Source organism: Silurus meridionalis, chromosome 20 (assembly GCF_014805685.1).
Source record: "Silurus meridionalis isolate SWU-2019-XX chromosome 20, ASM1480568v1, whole genome shotgun sequence".
In the NCBI taxonomy this organism is placed as follows: Eukaryota; Metazoa; Chordata; class Actinopteri; order Siluriformes; family Siluridae; genus Silurus; species Silurus meridionalis.
In genome coordinates, this window is record NC_060903.1 from 14,922,063 (window position 1) to 14,946,701 (window position 24,639).

General features: G+C 39.0%; 2 protein-coding genes and 3 non-coding genes across 5 annotated transcripts; 3 read left to right on the forward strand and 2 right to left on the reverse strand.

Moving 5' to 3' along the window:
* Positions 1–101: 101 nt before the first annotated feature.
* Positions 102–175, forward strand: trnat-agu. The gene has a single exon. It is a non-coding gene; the product is annotated as a tRNA-Thr (tRNA).
* A 570-nt stretch (positions 176–745) lies between these two features.
* Positions 746–819, forward strand: trnat-agu. Its single transcript has one exon. It is a non-coding gene; the product is annotated as a tRNA-Thr (tRNA).
* Positions 820–1,387: 568 nt separating this feature from the next.
* On the forward strand, positions 1,388–1,461 carry trnat-agu. The gene has a single exon. It is a non-coding gene; the product is annotated as a tRNA-Thr (tRNA).
* A 3,116-nt stretch (positions 1,462–4,577) lies between these two features.
* Positions 4,578–18,427, reverse strand: kpna4 (karyopherin alpha 4 (importin alpha 3)). Its single transcript, XM_046876072.1, has 17 exons — positions 18,180–18,427; positions 14,788–14,832; positions 13,945–14,034; positions 13,781–13,810; positions 13,439–13,491; positions 12,403–12,498; positions 12,223–12,308; positions 11,558–11,644; positions 10,741–10,910; positions 10,173–10,217; positions 9,931–10,062; positions 9,523–9,651; positions 8,813–8,917; positions 8,440–8,511; positions 7,415–7,577; positions 7,210–7,304; positions 4,578–6,972 (listed from the first exon to the last, which is right to left on the reverse strand). Exons 1-17 carry the CDS (start codon positions 18,246–18,248, stop codon positions 6,874–6,876), a joined length of 1,566 nt encoding a protein of 521 aa, XP_046732028.1. The 5' UTR covers positions 18,249–18,427; the 3' UTR covers positions 4,578–6,873.
* A 4,695-nt stretch (positions 18,428–23,122) lies between these two features.
* On the reverse strand, positions 23,123–24,399 carry LOC124402811 (ADP-ribosylation factor-like protein 14). Its single transcript, XM_046876074.1, has one exon. It carries the CDS (start codon positions 23,967–23,969, stop codon positions 23,364–23,366), a length of 606 nt encoding a protein of 201 aa, XP_046732030.1. The 5' UTR covers positions 23,970–24,399; the 3' UTR covers positions 23,123–23,363.
* Between the last annotated feature and the right edge of the window lie 240 nt (positions 24,400–24,639).

The following is a 24,639-nucleotide window of genomic DNA, read 5'->3' on the forward strand; positions in this document are numbered from 1 at the left end:
CCGCGCGAGCCCGGTATGAAGGCACACACACACAGAGAGACACGCACACACATACACAAACAAACACACACAGACACACCCGTTTTCCGTGTGATCTTCGTGGCGCTGTGGCTTAGTTGGTTAAAGCGCCTGTCTAGTAAACAGGAGATCCTGGGTTCGAATCCCAGCAGTGCCTTTAAAACCGTAGTCTGCAACCAGGTTATTTTTCAATAGAGAAATATATGAGTGCAACAACAACAACATAAACATGGCTGATACTTATACATACCTACAACTGAATGATATTTATGTTCAAAAAAACAAAAAATAAAACTAGACACTAACAATTGCAGCCTTTATGTTGTTTTCGTTTAGCTCTAATATAAGTGTCAGATAGTTCTGATTAATGAGGGCCGGTGCTCCCTGTGACTGCGTGTGCATCCTTGTGCTGCCATCTGTTGGCTTGTTACAAAACTAGTCTCAAAACATTTTTAGACATTTAACACCTCATATTAGAGGATTTACAGCTGAGCACTTGGTCTGTGGGCCATAGTTTGGGTTCAGCTCTCCCATGGCATATATAAAAAGAGAGAAGAAAAAGCCACTTATACAGATCCTAATTTATAATTGAACATTTAATTGAAATAAAAATGAAATAAGATAAAAGTGAATTAGAAGTTCTTTTCAAAAAATGGTAGTAGTAAGGAGCATAAAGTTTTTCATTAGAGGTGGAATTGTAGACAGTGGGCAAACACTGTAAGCTTGTGGCGCTGTGGCTTAGTTGGTTAAAGCGCCTGTCTAGTAAACAGGAGATCCTGGGTTCGAATCCCAGCAGTGCCTTTTATGTTCTTCATCAGCTGCTTTTCATTGGAAGAATTGCCACAATAGACTGGAAAAGATTTGTAAGTTCAGGGATTAGAAGTCCATACCTACACAAAGTCTAACTGAAGAAAAGTAATACAATTGAAGTCTCTCGTTTTCTTTCTAATTATACGTTTCAGGTTAAGAACAATGTTTAAGCAATGTGACTGGAGGTCAGTTGGCTCAATGCACAATGTCACAGCAGGTTATTTGAACCCTCCCAGATTTTCCTTTCTTATATAACTTTATTTTATATTTATCCCTACGGAGGTTAAAGCATGTGAAAACACACAGAACAAGTTTGATCAGAATTCATGCGGAAATGAGAGATAACCCTCTAAGATCTGTTGTTGTGGCTTAGTTGGTTAATGTTCTTGTGCAGGAGATCACAAGATTAAAAAGTAGCAGTGCCTTTGGAGAATCACCTTTTAGGAAGCACATTGCCTTTCTCTTCTGACAGAGGTGGTCAGTAAGGGTCTTAAAAATGGCCAATATACAACTCAATGTAATTCCAGTCTGAGGTGGATGAGCAGCTGCGTGACTTCATGGCGCTGTGGCTTAGTTGGTTAAAGCGCCTGTCTAGTAAACAGGAGATCCTGGGTTCGAATCCCAGCAGTGCCTTTTGAATTTTGTGTCTGCATGCAGAGTGGTTTATTTGATATCTGAAGGATCAGATATCGGATCAAAACAGCAGATGTCCATCCAAAACTTTATGTTCCTTTGCTGTAGAACAGGGGTGCCCAATACGATTCAATCGCGATACAGAAGTACTCACTGCCTTTGCCATGACACTCAAAATTGAGCTCAGGTGCATCCTGTTTAAACTGATCATCCTCGAGATGTTTCTACAATTTGATTAAAGTCCACCTGTGGTAAATTCAGTTGATTGGACATGATTCGGAAACACGCCTGTCTATATGAGGTCCCACAGTGCATATGAGAACACAAACCAAGCAAAGAAGTCCAAGAAAATGTCTGTAGACCTCTGAGACAGAATTGGATTGAGGCACAGATCGGGGGAAGGGTACAAATTTTCTACAGCATTGAACACATGCTGTATTTGTCCAAATGAACACAGTGGCCAGTGGGCTTAAAAAAATAATTCAAAAGCCGTAAAAGGACTCCAGGACTCTTTCCAGAGCTAAGTTGCCCGACCAAACTGTGCCATCGGGGTAGGAGGGCCTTACCCCGGGTCAGAGAGGTAAACTAGAACCCGATGGTCACTGAAATAGCTTTCTCTGTGGTGAGAGAACCTTCCAAAAGAACAACCATCTCTGCATTACTTCACCAATCAGGTCTGTATGGTAGAATGGCCAGACGGAAGCCACTCCTCAGTAAAAGGCACATGACAGCTCACCTGGAGTTTGCTAAAAAGGTGCCTGAAGGACTTTTAGATTATAAGAAACATAGAATGAACTCTTTGGCTTGAATTCCAAGCATCATATCTGGAGGATGTCAGGTACCGCTCTTCACCTGGCTAATAGCACCCCTACAGTGAAGCATGGTGGTGGCAGCATGATGCTGTGAGGATGTTTTTCAGCTACAGGAACTGGGAGACTATGAATGCAGCAATGTACCGAGACATCCTTGATGAAAACCTGCTCCAGAGCGCTCTGGACCTCAGACTGTGGCGACGGTTCATCTTTCAACACGACAAAGACCCTAAGCACACAGCCAAGATACCAAAGGAGTGGCTATGGGACAACTCTGTGACAAACTTGGTGCACAGCCATTTTTGTATCTCTTCAGAGATGTCCGACGCTCCCCAACCAACCTGATGGAGCTTGAGAGGTTCTGCAAAGAAGAATGGGAAAAACTGCCCAAAGATAATTGTGCCGAGCTTGTGGCATCATCATAAAAAAAAAAAAACTGGAGACTATAAACAAAATATTGAACTAAGGAATTTTTTTTAATAAAATTGCAAAGATTTTAAACAAACTTCTTTCAAGTTGTCATTATAGGGTATTTGTAGAATTTTGAGGAAAATAATGAATTCATTTTGGAATAAGACGTGCCATAAAACGCAGGAAACTCTGTGAATACGGATGCAGGTGCATCTCATTAAATTAGAATGTCGTGGAAAAGTTGGTTTATTTCAGTAATTCAACTCATTGTTAAACTCGTGTATTAAATAAATTCACTGCACACAGACTGAAGTAGTTTAGGTCTTTGGTTCTTTTAATTGTATTGATTTTGGCTCACATTTAACAAAAACCCACCAATTCACTCTCAAAGAAATTTGAACATGGTGACATGTCAATCATTTAATCAACTTAAAACACCAGCAAAGTTTTTCTGAGCCTTCAAAATGGTCTCTGTTTGGTTCACTCGGCTGCACAATCATGGGGAAGACTGCTGATCTGACAGTTTCAAAAAGACAATCATTGACAGCCTTCACATGGAGGCCACAAACATTCATTGCCAAAGAAGCTGCTGTTAACAGAGTGCTGTATCCAAGCATATTAACAGAAAGTTGAGTGGAAGGAAAAAGTGTGGAAGAAAAAGATACACAACCAACCGAGAGAACCGCAGCCTTGAGAGGCTCATCAAGCAAAATCGTTTTAAGAATTTGGGTGAAATTGTTGTCTACATTTGTCGTATTCCTCTTGTTAAGAAACTCCTGAACCAGACAACATCAGAGGCGTCTTACCTGGACTGTTGCCCAGTGGTCCAAAGTCCTCTTTTCAGATGAGAGCAAGTTTCATATGGAAACCAGGATCCTAGAGTCTGGAGGAAGGGTGGAGAAGCTCATAGCCCAAGTTGTTTGAAGTCCAGTGTTAAGTTTCCACAGCCTGTGATGATTTGGGTGCAGTGTCATTTGCTGGTGTTGGTCCACTGTGTTTTTTGAAAACCAAAGGGGAAAGAGTAGTAGAAGCCATCCTGAAAGAAGAGGTGACCATCTGTGCGCAGCAGTAGGGTTTCATGCCAAAGAAGAGCACCACAGATGCAATATGTGCTTTCAGAATGTTGATGAAGTATAGAGAAGGTCAGAAGGAGTTACATTGTGTGTTTGTGGATTTAGAGAAAGTGAACGGCAGGGTGGAGAGAGTTGTTGTGGTATTGTATGAGGAAGTCTGGTGTGTCAGAAGTATGTGAGGGTGGTGCAGGACACGTATGAGGACAGTGTGACAGCAGTGAAGTGTGCAGTAGGAATGTCAGACTGGTTCAAGTTGGAGGTTGGACTGCATCAAGGATCGTCTCTGAGCCCTTTTCTGTTTGCAGTGGTGATGGACAGGTTGACGGACGTGGTCAGACAGGAGTCTCCGTGGACTATGTTTACGGATATTGTGAGAGGAAGACCAAGGAGGAGGTTTATGGATGTGATGAGGAAAGACATGCAGGTAGTTGGTTTGAAAAAGGAAGATGTAGAAAACAGGGGGGTATCGAGCCTGATGATCCGCTGTGGCGCCCCCTAATGGGAGCAGCCGAAAGAAGAAGAAAGTCACTGCATCCATTCACCAAGAAATTTTAGAGCACTTTATGCCTTTCCTCTGCTGACCAGGACACTTGCCCGTCATGACCTATTACTAAACATCCTTTCAAACATCTTATTTAAGATGGTAATGATTTATAAACTCACTCTTTATGCTGGCCCTCCTCTAAACTTCTGTCCTCACATAAGGATTAATATTCCAGTAAATGTGTTTTATTGCAGTTTACTGTAAAATGTGTTGAAATGAAAGATTTCAACCAACATTTTTCCCACCCACATAAAAAGTAATAAAAACACACAAAAGCATGGTTTCAATATTTATTTCAGCAAAGAACCTTAGCCTGGAGTCATATGGTCAACAGGTTAAAGCATATTATCTAATTTTGGTGATTTCCCCACCTCTGAACCCACAACTTTGCTAATGCTGCACATATGAAACCACATCTTTGAGGAATGCTGCACATATATAGGCCTATGTCCAACAGAAGGTTAGGACCACAAAGAATAATCTCTAGAGTCTTGTGTAATTTCAACAGGGGAAAAAAAAAGAGCGAAAAAAAAAAGAGACCTATAAGGGAATAAGGAGGACAATATAGTGTACGTGAGAACACAACCGTTTTTTGTTCATGCATTTTTTTCTCCTTTACTTGTGCTCTACAAAGAAGGCACCGGACAATTATCTGCAGGACACCGGAGACTTTAAGGGAGCTGGAGCATCACGCTACTGAAATTTTTTTTTTCTTTTCAAAAAGAACACCCCGAAATAGGAGGCAGGTCCATTTATTTCAAATCATTGAAACTATCATGAATTACACCTCTAATGTGGCTTGACATTAATTGGTACTATCTACATATACATATATATATATATATATAAAAAGAAAGTCAAGATTGTATTTGTATTATGCATATACTTTGATGAGGACAGGCGTGTCGGTCCTTCCTCCGCACTCGTCACACAGCGCGCTGTCCTCAGTGTGTACGCAAAGCAAAAAAACAAACAAAAAAAAAAAAAGTTTGACGAAATCAGATCATGGGGTACTGAGAGTTTTTATATATATATATATATATATATAAAATTAGCTTACAAATAAAAAGGAAGGGGAAGTAATTTGTCAACGGAAGTAAAAACCCATAAAAAGTACGCTGCGTTTCAGTACGCGAAAAAATCTGAATTGATTTTACATCGGATGGCATCATTGCTCCATTTATTACGAGGTGTGAAAGCGCTAATGAGAACCTACCAGATGAGGAGGGGGAGAGGGGGAGGGGGGTTTGAAAGAACAAATATCATGCAGAAAAGTAATAGAGAGCATAAAGGTAAGAAAAAGGTGGCAATTTTTTCTTTCCCAAAAGCCAAAACTACAGTGGTACTTGTATTAAAGATAAATGTAAGGGTTAAACCCGCAGTTCTACACAAGCACTGAAAATATATCTCGGACGCTAAAAGAAAAAAAAAAGAAAAAAGAAAAAAGTAAAACACCGGAGACTAAAAGCGAATCCCGAAAGCTACAGAGTGCATCGTTTTTAAACTTGACGGCCCTCCGTTTCTCCACGCGAGAGCCTCGTCCAGTGTTGCTTTAAAAAAAAAAAACGAGAAAGAAAAGAAACCTGATGTCTGTTTTTAAATTTTAAATCATTGCTGCTGCTTAAACAATTTGTATTCTTGAAGGTTTTGTTTTTTCTTCTTTTATCAGCCGCTTCTTCCTTGCAGTTGGTGTTTTTTTTTTCCTTTATTTGATTTTTCCAGACTACTTTGTATTAACGCTCCTTTCGGTATTTTCAATGGTGACTCTCCACATGCGTCCACATTCAGCCCTGTCTGACACACACTCCAGTCAGTCACACGCACACACACTCACTCACTCCCTCACACACACATCCATTCGTCTGCTGACTTTGCACAAACAGCGTGGTCGAGAAACAACGTGCGCTGAGAGTTAAGAGATTTCGGAGGGGAGCTCCGCGTCCTCGGCCCCGAGTCCATACATTCATACGCAAAAACGGCTCACTCGCACACACCTCTCACAGCGGGGACCATTGCGGGGAGGGGAGACGCCGACGGGTGCGACGTCTCCCGCTGCTCAGTTCATTTTCTTGTGAATTTTTTTTTCTTTTCTTGTTCAGAGGTTTTGTCCGTTTTCTTGTGTCGATCCCTCCAATTGATTGCTAGGTTGCAACATCGTGTTTCTCCCCGTGGTTTTTGTTTGGGTTTGTTTTTTTGTTTTGTGCCGATTTTGCTTTTTGTCGTTTTTTGTAGACGTGTCCGGATATTTGTGTGACATTTTTCACGAAAATGTTCTCTGAACGCATTCGGTGTTGATGGTTGTGTTTTTGCAACATTTAGTAGCCCACTCATTCTCACTCGCACCCACTCGCCGTCACAAACTTCATTTGGACTGGATTCACGCCAGGATGCCAAACGAAATCCACACAATTTCTCTTGGATTAGATGCAGCCATGGATCCCATGAGCCAAGCACAATGGATCTAATTTCTCACATTCGCACGCTTCTCTCTTTCTCTCCTAATTAAATTTTTTTTGTGTACATGTTAGAGTGCTGCATCGCAAACAAATTCGCCAGATTTTGCATCGCTCTTCTAGAACTGGAATCCCTCTGCTGGCACGTTGGCTGATGAATTGAATCCGTATGTTCCACCTTGGATGGCTTCGGGGACCAGAGCCGAGTCCTCATCGATCTGAGAAGACATGAATGACAACTCAATTACCCAGCCCATACGCTCCTATAATTAGTGACATTAAAAGACTTATTTGAGGACAGACTCGTCTCAGAGCCCTAGTCAAAGACGTCATCAAACAATCGGCTCTGTGATCGATGTGTCAAAATCACCTCCAAACCCCAAGTGTACAAGTAATTAACGCAGAATCCCACACGCATTATGAGCACTGGAGCTTTTCAGGTTGCAAAAACTTACATCGTCGGACGAGAAGAACTGATCGATGATTTCGTACGCCAGTTTGTAGATGTCCTCGTTCTCGTGGTTCTGTAGCTGCTCGATTTTTTCCAACCCTAAAAGAAAGAAAAGACGATTAACAAACGTTTTTACTGATATTGTGATTAATCGATCCAGTTTTAACTGAAAGAGGACCAACGGAAAAAATAAACTATTCGTTTCTTACCTCCACACTCCTCAATCAGGTTGGCGATGGTCTCTGCCTCTTCATCAGCCATTTTCAGAATGTTGCTGAGTCCATCCAGAACCACCTGCACCACCTGAGCATCCTTCACTGTCAGTAGGTTACAGAAGGGTGGAATGACTTGCTGCTGGATCAGGTACGCCACCTATCAAACAAGATTATTGGCATTTAATTCAATTTTCTTCTTTACAGAACACACAAACAAAATTTGGCCCAAGACACCAGACAATCACATTCATGCTAAACATCTTGTTCCAGCTTTAATCGCACTTTGCTGCTGTAATAGCCTCCACTTTCTGGGAATGCTTTCCATCAGGGGCTCTGGTCTGGACACTTAGATTACCGATAAAGAGTTTGAACAATTTATCGTTTTGTTGTGTTTTTTGGCCAAATAATCGGCACCGATGGTTGAATTCTGGAACTATCACCAAAAATCAATTCTGATAGTTTTTCCGGGTTGCATCTGACTCTGGAGGGGCTGAGAAGGTCTGCAGTCATTATACAGTACGAGAGCGGCCTCTAGAGGCGAAGCACTGACACCACAGTGCCGTTTGTTTTGACGAGACACTGTGCGCTGTATCTCGTGTTAGTTTATAGTGCATTAAAAAAAATTAAGCTAATCTTAAAAAGTATTAGTAAATGTTGAAACGAAACAAACAATACTTCTAAAGATTTTATTAACTTTAATGTTACAAATAGAATCTTACTTAAAATCATACATTAATCCAAACAATCATGCTTAAAATCGCCATTTTTAAATGGCTTCACAAATGCCAGAGAATTGAAATGACATTCTAAAAAAAATTTGCAATAAAGTTCAGTATTATTTTACATAGTGTGTTATGTTTGCTTTTTATAATCCAGTATCCATTTTAAAAACTAGCAGTTGATTAATAGGTTATTGGCAAGTACGATCTAACCTAGTTATCTCTAACAGTAAAATCGGAACACATAACATTAGCCATATATTGAATATTTAAAACAACTAGAAACAACAAACAACTTACCTGGTCTTTCCTGCCACTAATTGTGAGGTTACTGATGGCCCAAGCGGCCTCCTTCTGAGTGCCGAAATCTCCCTGTAACAATAAAAAAATGAAATAAATAAATAAATAAATAAATATGGGCTGTTAATCGATCAAAATATTCAATCAAGATTAATCTCGTTTTTCTGTTCTAAATGTACCCTAAATTAATACTTAAAGTTTTAAATACTCTAATCAACATTGTCATGGACAAAACTTGGTTGCTTTAAGCAAATCTATGTTTATTATTAGTGAAACCAAACTCAACATGGAGCATAAACAAAATATTCTCGTACAATAACCCAAATTCTAAGTTTCCTCAAAAGAAAAGCTGAATAAACACAATTAGAGGCACCTTGTCAAGCAGAAGGATGATCATGGGCACCAGATTAGCATCAATAACTGCCTGGACCTGCTGCTGGTTCCCAGCTGTAATATTGGACAGGAACCACACAGCCTCCTGTGAGATATTAAATTCAAGTTAGTGCATTGCAAACATTTCATAATGCAGAACTGTTCTGCACAAGCATAGCATTGGATCAGAGAGCAGGGAGCTATGGGAGGAGCCATAGCCCCTGAGCAAGACAGGAGCACTGTAAGAGCACTGTGGATGGGAGTGGTTTGGAGGCTTTAATCATCGACACCATCACGGAAGAGCCTCTGTTTGAGTGATGAGCCTCAGATGCACTCCTTTTTCTGCAATGACTCAATGGTCTTAAGCACTCCCAGTCCAACAGCTGAACAATCCATTCACTCACGCATGCGCGCACATCCTTAAAACCCCATCCCACCTATCCCATCCCACACTTCCTAACAGGTTTGTTCTACACCATAAACCCAAACATAATCTAGATCTTTATCTAAGCTATCGAAGTTCCTTTGCAGATCTTCATCCAGGATTTCAGCTCTTGGTGTCCATCTTTGGCCTGCATTAATGCTAAGCAAACTTAAAGATCATGCACACATCTCGCACACACACACACACACACAAGTGCCGAGTCTCCATTATCATCATCTCCGTTAAAGGTATAAACAGACAAACAATCAGTGACTGTGGGTGTGTACCTTGTTGATTTTTTCCTTGGGGTGTGTAAGCAAAGAAGGGAAGTGGCTTAGGGCTTCGCAGTTCAGCACCACCTGTGTTTGTTCGTCTGTGCCGGTCACGATGTTCCCCACAGCACGCAGAGCTGCAGTCTATTTAAATAAATAAATAGAAATAAATATGTAACCAGTAAAAAGTAAACGATTTCTTGTCACTGTTCCATTTTCTCATTAATATAACAAGCTGCATTTTATTGTCTTAAACTTTTAAAAGAATGGAAAACATTGTTTAAGCAAAGCACCAGTTCTCATTTCCTGATTGCTCAACAAGATTAAACCATCATATTATTGATTTGTTCATCAATAAACAAAATAAACGCATCACAATCGCTTAAGATCTGTTTCTGTTATTTGGCAACACACTAAACTCACCTGAACTTTGACCTCCTGGTGGCTAAGAAGCGGTACCAGGTGAGGAACAATGCCAGAGTCGATAACCATCTGGATCTGCTCATTGCCAGCATCGGTCAAATAAGACAGAGCCCACACTGTGTCCACAAGGATCTGTACAATCACAATAGCAACACAACGTCATTTACACCCAGAACCACACCCACAGTCTGCGATACACAGTCACGTGTACAACCGAACAAACTGAGAACTGTATTACTCACGTTAACGTCTGTGTGATGAATCAGGACACACAGGGCAGGCAGGATCTGCGCAAATAAAGAAATTAAAATCTTACTCATATGTATTTAAATAACATACAATTACATAATTGAGTAAATACTATGACATTAAATATTTAAAAGCTCAAAACATGATCCCTTACGAAAAAACTAAACAAAACCTTTGTTCATTGTCTACTGGATGCGCATGAGCAAAGCACTGCAAAATCTCTGCAGGCTATGTACAGGAAACAGAGTTAAAAAGTTAATCTCCCGTCTCTTTTAGTCCGAGTCGATCGTTCTGTAATCACGTGACTACACAATTCAATAGATCTTTACATTTTTACAATAATTATGGGAAGCGTGTGAAAAAAGGAATAAAGACGGAGACCAGGCGATACGAAAGGTGAAGCTACTTGTTTATTTATGTAGATGTGTTATTAAAGATCTGCTTAATGAAAATCTAACAATTTATTTCTGATCAAAGGAACGAAATGAACTAAATGACGAAAGAGTTTCAAAGATCCAAGTCACTAAAAGGATCTGATCTTCATATCACCGCTACACATACCTCCTGGATGGTCTCCATTGGTGGAGGCGGATCCTTGTGACGGCACAGGTTGACCATGACCCAAGTGACATTGCGCAGGAAGGTGATAGGGATGGAGGGGCTAATGAAGGACAGCAGGGGCTTGACAACCCCAAGGCTAATCACATAGTCCCTGCACTGGGGGCCATCACCTAGGAGAAGAAAACACCTGAATCAACTCACTGTTGCTTGCCAAGCACACCTTTCAGTCTTCCTGCAACAGATTAATTGCCTGGATAATGTAACAGCACCGGTATGATCATAGGGCTTAATATTGTCGTAATAAGCTCAGAACAAGCTGAAGTGCATGTCTGTGTATCCAATGCCAATGCAAACAGCTTTCAAAAGACAACACAATGTTAGGCGACACTTAATGATAGACAGTACCAACAGTAAAAGTTCTTTTTGCTCGACTATTGATGTATTGAGGAAAATTGCACTTAGGGGTTTAAAACCCAAGCCACACCAATTTACCCCTCCTAGGCCCTAAACAAGGCCCTTTACCCTTTAAAAAAAAAAGTAAGCTGCTCTGAATAACGGTGTCTGCCAAATGCTGTGAATGTAAATGATTTAAAAAGTCATACTTCATTAACATTATTTCTAACATTTAATATGGCGATTAATGTGTTTGTATCTCAGTCGAGTCACGTGAACGACAAATTCTTGCCACATAAAGGAGTATAGAATTAATTTATGGGTTAAGCAACAAGTCATTATATATGTTCCTTGGAGAACAATAAGGAAAGGTGCAAGAATAGACAGACTGCTCACGGATGCATGTGGTGAACCACTGACTTACCGATGATATTGCCCAAAGCCCAGACAGCTTGCTCACACACATTCTGGTGGGGAGAGTGGAGCAGCCGTAGGAACAGGGGAACTGCATCTGCACACGTACACACACACAGGAAAAAAAAGGACATTACAGCATGACTCAAACATTTCTGTCCCTTACAGTGATGACTCATCAGACCAACATTGTGTTAAACATGCAGTCTCAGTAAAGTCTCAAGTCTGGTTTACCGGGTTTTTAACATGCTGCTTTGATTTCAGTCTACAAATCATATTTAGTGATAAACCGGCCATAAAAATATTATATGGATCCCTTACCCATGGTCAGCTTTAGAAAAGATTTTTTTTTACTCTCTTACTCTTCAATTAGGTGTAAATGGCTGTGGCGGCATCAGGATTTAAAACACGCAATCCCCCAAACAGACATGAAAATACATTTCTCTGAAAACAAATCTGACTGAATTTCTATACGTTGCTTAAAACATTTTTAAACAGTCTCACAGTCTTTAAGCCGATTCTACAATTTAAAATAGCGCTGCTGTTTAACTGGGCTGATGATGAATGTGATACAGACTTCATTTAACAAAGAATATACAGTGCATTATAACATACATACTTCACATCAATTAGTACACTTGCACAAAAAACAGGGATTAATTGAAGTGCACTTACTGGACTGCACCACTGCCTGCGTTTGCTCCGAGGTCCCTGAAGCAATGTTGGTTAAAGCCCAGGCTGCCTCAAACTGCAGAGACGGGCTTCAGGACAAAAAAAAAAAAGTGCAAAAGTTAAACTTGTCGACTTTCCAAAAGGGAAGATAGAGCGCAAAAAATGAACAATCCACAGTCTTACTTGTCATCTCTATCCAAGCAGTGCACAAGAATAGGCAGAATACCAGACTTTATCAAGTCATCTATGGGAGGGTTGCGGTCACTCGATAGCAGTTTCCTAAGGAGGAAACGAAAAGTATTGCGAAAACGGCAAAAACAAATCATAGACTCTATTGAGCATGTACCCAAATAAGGGCTATTTACTCAATGCATCACCAATAAAGCAATACAATGGCAATACAAATAAAATAAACTTATTCAAAAACTGATTAGTGAGCTTCAATTTGCATTGAAATTCTGCCTACATCACCAGGAGCTGACAAATGTTAAGGGGATTGTGTGTCCAGGCTGCAAAGTTTTTTCTTTGAGTTCTTTCTGCTTTACCTGGGGTTGCAAAAATCCAGGAATTTAAGACTTTCCAGGTGAATTAAAAGGAATATATGGGAATTAACGGGAATAATATAATAAAAACCAGATTGAATGCAATTTTGGTTCCCTGCACATTCATCAATCACATGCGCACAGCACTTGTTGAATTAGATTATATCAGAAAATATTTTTTTAAATTAGTTTGCATGCATGTCAGCTTTTGACCCAATTAAAGTTTATATTTATGTTTGTATATGATACAGTTTTGATACATTTTCCTAAATTTACTGGTACGTTTCCATGGAAAGTTTCCGGCTCTTTCAAACCCTGACTTCGCCAACTGAAGTTGATGAATAATACTGAATAAATATTCCCAAAATCAGAAAACACTAGTTCATTTTCATCTTCAGCAACAGTTTATGTCCACAAACACAACAAGATGTATTATAAAAAATAAAAACATTCTTATCTAAGTTGGCATAGGCAGCATAACCCACTAAGTGAGAAAATGCTCACTGGAGCTTTCACCTGCCTAGTGTGCTAGCTAATGAACTGAAGTCCAGCACGGTGATACTTTGAGCCTGAACACGTGCAAACACAGCCTTATCTGGTGAGGATCTTACATTCCAAAGATTGCTCTGAAAATCAGCACACAATCAGTTCTCAGATGCATAATCAGTTCTCCTCACCTGGCAGCCTGCACTGCACTCAGCTGAATGCCCTGGTTGTCACTGGTGGCATTCTGGAATATACATTAAAAGAAAATACATCAGCTAAGTGGGGGGAAAGGAAACCTGTGACAGGGTACAACATGAGCAACATTAAGAGACAAGGATTACACGTACGTGTTCATTAATGCCAGTCAGGACGATTGCACTATACACATACTATAACAGTACTATCGCTAACTGGCTTTCTTACATTAACACCACAAGGTGGCGTTATACATTCAATCATTATAATGTTTAGAGTTACATAAGATACAGATACATTTTGTATGTATATTGCATTTTAATACAGTAAGCACTTACTTGGACGATTGCCTCCAGTGAGGTGTTTTGCTGTATTTAAAAAAAAAAATTATTAAAAAAGAGGGAGAAAACAGAAAAATAAGGCACCATCCACTATGCTTATTTTCAAGTCAAGAATGAAATCTTTCACTTAAGACAAAGAGACGATTTTAAACGGCTTTTACCGTCCTGAAATCTCCGTCAACGTCAGAGTCGTCGCAGATGTCTTCGTGCGGGACGTTCCTCCTCTTCAAGAGGTGCTCGTCTCTCTTATTCTACGAGAACAAAACATGCGCATTTAGATACGCGCTGCGGCGTTTATCCTGATCTCAATCTTTTAAAGAATCACATGTTAATTAAGCCTGTATCATACTTCTATTTAAAGAAAATGATATAATGTTAAATAGGTTTCCACATTTTCCAGGATTCTTTGTGAAATTCAGAAGTACGGCAATGCCTCCACAGAAAGAATCGCACGTAACGCTCCTTCAGATGTCCAAAATACAGCACTTTCAATTTCACTTCTCCTTCTGCTCCCTTCCATGATAAACAATAGCATGGCAGAACATCATGCTGCTGATCTAGACATCGTTTCCTCACCAATGAAACACAGCATGAGTGCTGATATTATATTATAATGGCCCCCCTGACAGCAGGGTCTGTGCATGCATACAGAATATTGCCAAATGTTTAATCATGTTCTGATCATAGCACCAGCTGCAAACCAAATCACATGCTTATATTAATCCACATGTTCTAATAGATCATTTTTTAGAGACTTACATATGGTGGCTGCTCAACATAAATGGATCGTTCAAATAAATTAACATGTGCAATATGTAAAGCATTTTGTAGAGATATACGAGCTGCATATTATTTGCTTGTTAATAACTTCATGAATAAAGGTAAAGAAAAGAGGGTGGAGAGGGAACAAATGTAGTAATTGAAAGAACTAATGTTCCCACAAAATAAAAAAATAACTATAAATAGAGATCCCCAATGGGGAGATCCAGTGTACTTGGGGTTACCTTTCGCAGTTCAACGACCACCTCGGTGCGCTGTCTTCTCATCGTCTGCAAAACAGATGCCGGAGATCAATTTCAGAGTCCAAAACATAATGATTGAGTAATGATTCCATATATAAAATATATCCCAATGTTAAAATTGCGCAGCACAAAATCAGTTTATACTTAATGAATTTTTAAGCTCTTTACTGAAACACCCCCATGCTGACGGCTAAAACGGGCCCGTCATCGCCAAAAGTTTTAAACTGAAAGAATTCGGAAGCAAACGCAATACGAATCGGGTGTGCGGTCGCGAAACAGCGACGAGTCTGCGGGGACATTTGCAGCACATTCTGGTACTTCGAAAACCGGATATTTTTTATTTTTTTGCCCTCGCAGTATGCTGCACAACGTGTGCGCCGAAGATCACTTTAAGCCAACACTTGGCCTTGAATAAGCCTAAAAAAAAAGACAGATGGCAGATCTGTGCAATGGATTTATTAACCGAGTCCTTCGTATGCAACGAAAATATCATTTTCGAACAAAGCGACCAGCATAACAAGGCCGATTTGCAGATGTGAAATTAATCCTGGTCAAGCCTTTATAGACTTTAAGAAGAAGAAACATCCTGAACTGATTTACCATAAAAGATTTGGCAGATTAAACTTTGATTATTTGGTTCCCTCACCACGTTCACGAGGGTGTCAGGAACAGGCAGCGTGTGCGCTCATGCCACAGTGACACGAGCTGTGAACATCCGCCTCTTGTGTCCCGTGCACGAGCACATCAAAGGTCTCAGAAAATGTCAGTCTGCTCTCGGGTATCACTTGTGGGACAGCACCGTAAACAAATTCATAAACCCGGCTTCAAAACTGTGACTGATGCAAAAACACTTTGATATTGTGACCCTTGGGCTGAGGAAGAAATGTCCTATTCACAAATCTAATCGAATGCTAGTGTACACTTGGAAACGAAAGCTTCATCGAGTGGTTTAACCTGCCAGTTTCACCGCCACCCTGTGCAGATTGTTAAGTGGTAGTTATCGCCTACTCGGCGACAATAGGTGTCGAGTCATTTCAGAGAAGGTGCACGGCAGCGCGGCTAATCCTGAAAAACATTTTTTTTTGCATGACTGAAAATAAAAAGCAGGGGAAACCGGGACATCGTGTACTAGTTTGCTTCAAGTAGGCTCTAAAACGGGTTCTTGGAAGTCATTTCGCCTCAAACATCATCTTAAAACATACTTCCTTTGGTAGTGATTTACCAACTGTTTTGGATCTGAACCAAACCTCTTTCACATGAACCTATCGGTGATAAATACAATTTAAACCAAAAGATGCTTTGTGTTTTTAGAAGTCATACCGTAGACCCGTGATGGTCCAGAATGAAGCGTGAATCTCTAAACCGGTTTTTGACTTTATATTATTTTAAAGCTATAACACTGCTACAACTCACGTTTCTAGATTCCACCATTTGCATGGACTGAACACCAAGTCTAATGGGGGGAAAATATCGTAATCTGACTGCAGCTCAAGTGAACCAAAAAAATTTTTTAGTACACAAAGCTGCACATATAAGCAGCCACTGTAGAGCAATGCAACCACCGTTCCTACTAATAAACACCGGGATGGGAGATTAAGGTTCTACAGCAGTGGTCCCCAACATTTATTTTTTTTGCATCATGGACCACTTTCATAAAGGTAATCTTCCCCCGGAATGGGGCGGGGTCCACGGGGTTTCGGTTTATTGTCACGTGCAGTAACGTGTTACTGTTCAGAAAATGTAATGTTTTAACTATTAGTTTACACATTATGTTCAACTGTAACTCATCATAATGCAGATTAGGAGCAGGCTTTAATTTAATGCAGAGAGAAAAAAAATTAAATAAATGTAGGAAATTGGCACTGGTCAATAAAACTGTTCAGGCTGTGAAAGTCAATAAAATAGAAATAAAAACAAAATTTTTTTTATTTGTGTGCGTGACCTGGTAGCAAACAATCCAAATCCTAGTACTGGTCCACTACCGATCAGTTTGAGTCTCCTGTTTTAGAGATTATTTAATAGGACGAACCGAAGACTAGTAAACTATGAATCATCTAAATCATAAATTGTGTTTTCCTGGAAGTGACAAATTTTTATTTGTTTTTTTATTTATTTAAGTTTAAGGGGGTCCAACACTTAAAGAGCAGGCACAATAGACTCTGGGCCACTTCTGCACACATGGGGACATCCTGTTCCTTGTTGGAAAGAGGGGAAAAAAAAAAGGTTGAAATGGAGTCAGGATTGTTTGGATCATGTCGTGGTGGAACCAGTCTGGATCGAAGATCATCACCAGGAATAGTCTTTACAGTGATTTCTTCATCCAGGACATTACAACCCCCCTCACAGCCTTTTAGAACCGTCTAGAATTAAACCTTATCAAGGGTAAACATTTGTTTGAGTTATTTCGTTGTTTTTTTACTCATGGGTTGATGAGCAGATTTTCTTTTTTTCTTCTTCTTCTTCTTCTAACCAGCATGGCTAGTCACCCAAGATACAATGCGGTAGCTAGCTAACCAGTTCCTAACCAGGTTAGCTAGTCAGTCCATTCCAGAAGGCGCCATAATACCAAATATCCTTGGTTTATATATACATATAAAATAAAAAACACTTTAGTGCCAAATAAATGTATTATACTTATTTGAGAACAATAATAAGTCGAAGCTCCAGCTAGCGAGGACGCGCATAGGCTTTTACATAATCTTAGCTCCATTGCTAGTCAGGGCCATTACAGCCAACGCTGGATGATTATTCTAGGCCGAAGGAATGTCGAACAGTAACAGGACCTAAACCAGGCCTTGTTTTTTAAATTTCCAATACACGAATTTCCATTTTAATAGAATGAAATATAACTTGTGGCCATTTCTTTATAAACAATAAGCGTTATTCGAGTTCATTACGAAATGACTGACGCATTAGCCGACGTTAGAAGCTAGCATGCTAATCAAGGTAAAAATATTTTTAAAATTTAAATCCAACTCGAATATTATTCCGTTATATAACGGATTACATCTTAATACGCTATTAATAAAATAAAAAACTTGTTCTGGTACTTTTTTCCGTTAATTCCGCGCACTATTTGACGCGCGGATTTGGAGCTGCGGCTCGCGCCGGGGCGGTCCAAGGGAAGGGCGACTCGATAGCTTATAGCGGACTAGCGACAACACACATATCCGCGTTTCCCGGTCGATTTCCCCACGGTTTTTAAAGTCATAACGAGTTCGTGGAGAATCAAGTCGGGGTGTATAGGAACACCGGGTTTCGCGTTGACACGCCGAAAAGAGCGAAAATCCACCGTAATTGCGAACGACGTCACAGCAGAACCCAGAGTCGAAGGAGGAAAAAATATCCCTCCGAGCGGCTTCTAAAAAACCTACCTCCAAATCGCGACCTTTATTTTTGAAATTTTTCAGCCTTTGGTTGTCCAACTTCTCGTTATCGTTCATGTTTGCCGATTAATGTAGCTCTCGATTCAGTAGAAAAAGCCCGACGATTCTTTCCGACACTCCGCTCTCACAGCCTCGCTCACTTCGGCTCAGCTAAACTGCCGGACTAATTTTTTTTTCGCTCGCGCTCCCTCTCTGCTAGCAAGTCACAGGCGCGCGGTGCATGATGGGAATGCCGGTGGTATGGGTGCAGTCAAGGGCTGTGTCCCCGTTCACTTCACTTCACTTGGGCCGCGTTCCAAATACTTTCTTAAAGCCTCATTAATATACTACACAGGGCGCATAAGAGTTTGATCCATACCGCAGGTAGGGAACATAATTAGGGGGTTTGGAAGTATTTGAAATTCAGCCTTTATATAAAAGGGAAGTCCCAAAGACTAAACGGGGGCCTTCAGAGGGTGGACACAAAAATGTATAGAAACTTGACGAAGAAAAGTTTTCTTAAAGTTTTTGTGAAAACACATTCAAGTCGCAAATGCACTCTTTTTGGTTTAGTTGCCACCCTAATCTAGTTAATTGTGAAAAAAATTGCTTCAGAAGAAAAAACAAAAAAAGTTATAGCATCAACCATGCAAATGTGAAAGTCAATGAAAGTGAAACTCAATAGAAAAAGCAGTCAGATTTATTGTTTCATTAACTATATGATTGTTATAAATATCAATTTCCAGTTTCCATTCTTTACATATGCAAATATTACATATTTCATTTGTTTTTCATAGTCTGCAGATATGTGTATCTGTGGGTCTGAGGTGGAAAATGGCACACATTTTTAAGCACTGAAAGCAATTATTACACCCTTTTTTTTCCTCTTCAGGAATAATTTTTTATTTTACGAAATTAAGACTAGTAGCTAGTAATTTGGTGTATTAATGCAGTATAGAAAGCATAACAAAATTCAAATATTTAAGATTTTTGTTGTGCATAATATGGCGTAACATTATTACATTATAACATTATGAGCGGTGACGTGAATAACACTGATTATCTCTTCATTATGGCACTTGTTGGTGGGTGGCATATATTTATTAGGCAGCAAGTGAAAAGTTTGTTCTTTAAAAATTGATGTGTTTGAAGCTGGAAAAATGGGCAAGCGTATGGATTTGAGTTTGACAAACAGTGATGTCTAGACGACTGGGTCAGAAATCCCCAAAACTGCAGCTCTTGTGGGCTGTTTGTGGTCTGCAGTGGTCAGAATCTTTTAAAGTGGTCCAAAGAAATAAACAGTGGTGAACCGGCATGTGGGGAGTGGAGGCTCGCCTGTGTGGTCAGGATAAACAGGAGATTTCTGGAGAAGTTAATGCTGTTAATGCTTCATGGGTCAGGACTGTTATAGCAGCAAAAATGAACCAACACCATGTTAAGCAGGTGGTCATAATGTTATCCCTGATTGGAGGCTATGAAGTTCTGCCTGATTGTTGTATGTACTAGGTATCTATCTGTCTGTTTGTTCATCCGTCCCTTCATCCCTCCAAATCAAATGAATATATGCCATAACCACCCATTCATTCTTGTAGGTATACTTGCACAAAATATTTTGAAGGAACTCGGCAGGTAGGTAGTCCCAAACATCTTGGAAAATTATACACATATCTTCTGTGGATATAGGCTGCCTGAAAATCCTTTTATCTTTTTATGTAATCCAAAACAGACTTTATGATGTTTAAATCAGGGCTCTGTGGGAGCTAAAACTATTACTTCTAGGACTGCTTGTTGTTCTTTAAACCGAAGATTCCTCATAATGTTGTTGTTATGCTGTAGAAAAAAATTTGGGGCCAATCAGATGCTTCACTAATATTATTGCATGATGGAGAAGTATCTGCTTGTATTCCTCAGCATTGAGGACACCATTAGTCCTGACCAAATCTCCAACTCCATTTGCAGAAGGAAACTTCACCAGGCTTCGCTATTGCATACCGACCTATTATTGTACCATACTCCAGGCCTTTGGCAAACAACTTGCTTCATCGTAGAGTCAAATATCTAAAAAAGAGCGAGCAATTTTTATGCACCCAAGTTGTACCTGGGTCCCACTGGTTTCTGGCATTTCTTTGCTGATGGCACTGCTAGACCTTATCTGATGTAACCATGATGTGTCTTCCATCTGCTGCAATGTTTCCTAGGCTGACCACTGCTTTTATTGTCCTCAACGATTTCTTTGTGCTACTTTAAAATACTTCAGAATTATCTGGGAGGGACCTTGATACTGCAGTAACTGATTTTAGTCTTGCTGTGTGCTTAGTCTTGCCAAGGTGTATGACCAGTGACATGAAACTGGAGTTTGACTGTACCCACACAGCTCCTACACAGCTGTTTCAGTTTCAGTTAATTACTGTGTTTCAGCCTACGTATAAAATTAATCATTAGTACCTGCTTGGTATAATTGGATAATCATAAACCCGACTCTGTAACTACAAAATCCCTGACTTTGCCCAAGTGAAAGTAAGAATCCAAAGTGTGTGCAGACCAAATATTAATTTGAATTGGATTTTTCTTTATTTCATTTACTTTCCATTTTCTTAATTGATAAAAATAAATTAACACATTTATTTATGAAAGCATTCTCATTTTACAACATTTATTTTTACAACTGCACAAAACATTTGCACAGTACTTTATATTAGTGTGTTCTATATACCATTTATTGTGTTAGATTTATTGCTATATTTAAATAGCGATGATCATATATATATATATATATATATATATATAATATATAATGATTATATTTCGACATACACATTGTAAAACAGGAAGTTTCCACATGGTCACATCATCACATGGTAAACATGTTCACTGTATTGTATTTTTTTTATATATACAAAATATATAAAAAAAGAAACAATTTTCAAATAAATTATAAATAATAAAAAAAAAGAAAATCACAGTATGAAAAATACCAGTTATGAAATCATATATATATATATATATATATATATATATATATATATATATATATATATATATATATATATATATATATATATAAAAGCCACATATTTTAATGAGCTTTTCTTTTTGGTTTTAAAAGTTTTTAATATGCATATCTTTATGTAAGTACATCAATTCAAAACAGATAAAAAAGTTTTGTTTTAACTCTTGTTTTTGAGACACATGAATGTTATCCTTATGTTTTTAACAACACACTGGAAAAAGCAAAACCGCACAAGAATTGGAAAGTAAATGACTCTAAGAAAGTTCTGTGGACAGATGAGTCCGTATTTGACATTGTTGGCTCTAACAGAAGAACTTATATAAGATGGAGAGCAGGAGAGAAGATGTTAGCAGACTGCCTCACTTCCACAGTCAGACATGAAAGTGGAAGCTTAATGGTTTGGGGTTGTTTTGGAGCGGGGAAGGTTGGAGACTTATTTCGGGTGAAAGGAAAACTGATCCAACATGGCAACCATTCCATACTTCAGCACAATTCAATTCCATCTGGATTGCAGCTAATTGGATTTGGTGTCAACATACAAGAGCATACGTCCGAGCTCTGTGATGTTATTCAATGAAAATGAAAATAAAGTGTAACATCTGTACATTTATTTATTTGTTTGGTCAAAGTCAATCTTCATACCAATAAATAGTCTTCATTAAATAGTCTTCACATGAACTTTGTCATTCTTAATAACAATGAACCTGTGATTTTTTTCAGGGTTAGAAGCATGCAAGTAGCCAATATGCTTACGTTACGTTGTTAATTCTTTGTTTGCCCTTCACTCTTACCCAAACCGACTCAATTGGGATGATGCAAGCAGATGAAGGATAAAAGCTATTCTCAAGCTCCCATTAGTGTTAGCATCTATTGATTAAGTCGAGGTCAAGTGCAAATAAATCCTGGTGTTCTCACTGCATGTAGACTGCTGAGATCTTTATGGTGTAACATGACTGTTTTCTGTTTACTGTTGAGACTCCCTCAATAATACTCTTCATCACACTCTTCATTTATAAAAGAGGATTTATCCATTCACCAGAATCTAACAGGTGGTTATATATATATATATATATATATATATATATATATATATATATATATATATATATATATATATAGTGATTAATTACATGATTGTCATGAGTTAACCTCGTAATTAATCAAAACTTGATCAGACATTTTTATCTGTTCTAAGAATTTACCTTAAAATCATACTTTTCAATATGCATGCTTTATGCAAATGAATGATTATTATTAGTGAAACCAAACTCAACATAAAGCATGAAGACAAAATATTCTTGTAAATGTTTTTAAGTAATTATGGTGTTTTAAATTACATAAACTATCAGGACACCAAATGGAACTTTTGCTGTTTCCACACGGACGGTTTTAATTGGCGGATGTGTGCACCATGGAGGATTTTGGTGCTCGATTTGAGACTTGGCGCGTCATTAAAACAAATGTTTAATCACTAAACATTTGTTTTAATGACGCGCCAAGTCTCAAATCGAGCACCAAAATCCTCCATGGTGCACACATCCGCAATTAAAACCGTTTATTTTTATATCTAAGTAAAGAAAGGACATCGTGAATAAATGTGTGTTGCGTCGAAGGTTTTAATTTCACCCCCTATTTATTTATTTATATTTTTAGTAAAAATGGTCAAACAGAAATGCACGCTGCATTAATCGCGTTAATATGATTAGTGCCGTTAAAATTAATTTGCGTTAACGCGTTAATTTGGACAGCCCTAAAATATATGTAGTACAATATTCATTATAATGACTTTAAAAAACAAGCATTTACATACAAATTATACACAAAATATTATTACAAATTAGCAAAGATTATAGTGTTTGGAAATGTAAAAAAATTGTGACTTAAAGAAAGAAAGTAAAGAAAGTAAAGGAAAGAGATTTCAAAATGTAAAATGGCTTGTAAACAAACAAAGAACTAAAAAATAAAAAAGAAATTATTAAGGTTTTGAAAAAGTAAAGTAAAAGATAAGAATGTCGAAGCATTTTAAAAATTCACATTCATCTAAAAAAAATGTCAAAATTTCTTTCTTACCACATATACGGTACAGAAAGCAAATAAAAGAAGATTGGCTCTGTTATGCTGAAGAGGCATTTAGCTGGTATGTCACTGTGTCTATCGTCCATTAATTAAAAAAAAGGTTCAGTTCACCAGTAATCCTGCTGTGTCTTCAATTTATGCAATTTCCTTCCTGTTTGTAGATATTCCTCTCCTTCTCCTACTGCAGTCTTCAGAAAGCGGGCCATCATCCTGAAGGCCTCGTCCAAACCAGCACCAGTCTTGGCTGAACATGGCTGAAAAAACCATTGCCTGTTACCACAAATCTCCCTCAAATTCAAGATCTCTGCAACATCTCTAGCACTGATGGCACCTGGCAAGTCTTGCTTGTTGGCAAGCACAATCAATGGAAGGCCTTTTAGGCTCTTATTCCCCAGGATCTTCTCCAGTTCCTGCTTTGCCTCAGTGATCCGCAGCTTGTCCTTGCTGTCCACCACAAACACCAAGCCGGACGTGTCCTGATAGTAGTGCTCCCAGTGAAGCCTCATCTGTTGCTGGCCACCGATGTCCCACAGGGTTAGCACAAAGCCTTTCTTTTTGTTTTCCAGCATCTCCACGTTGAAGCCCACAGTGGGAACGGTCACCACAGCTTCATTGTATTTCAGCTTGTAGAGCAGGGTGGACTTTCCAGACCCATCAAGGCCAAGCATTAAAATCCGAGCTTCTGAGTGAAATTTGGAACCATGCAGTCCCATTGTATTTACCACTACCAAATAATATTAGAATCAATCAAGTAGATCGTAGATTTAACAGTATAGTAGGTGAGGTCCTCGTTGATGAATACTTCTGTGGTTCCTACAGATAGTCTCCTTATAGTTGCATTAAAAGAAAGTGGAATGTATATCGTCCAAACTTTCAACACTTCTCGTCTAGCTGTCTCCACTGAATGGATGTGTGCTCTTGTTGTGTCCTCTTATACAGTAAATACAATCCACAACTCATCCAAAAAGGAAAGGGGTCAAATCCCAGAGGAGATCGTGTCGTGTTCTTTCACACTGAGATTCTCTAGCTGTGACCATAGTTCGAGTAATCTGCTGTCCAGTTCCCGACAGTGACACTGTCATTCTGAGGCATGTGACTCAGATTTCAGCAAGCATTTGAGAAACTCATGGAACTCCCCTTACAGCCAGAGTGAACTTCTGTTCCTGTTGGCATGTAACACTATTCTAAGTATTAATACTGGGGTGACTAAGTCATCTGAGCACACCCTTATGTCACAGATATTTTAAGGAACTGACTTTGGAGTATGATTCTTCATAATTTCATGTATCCTACTCAAAGCCGAATATTAAGGCCAATAAATAAATAATATTTATAAAGTATATACAGTGGGTCAAATAAGTACTGAACACGTCATCGTTTTTT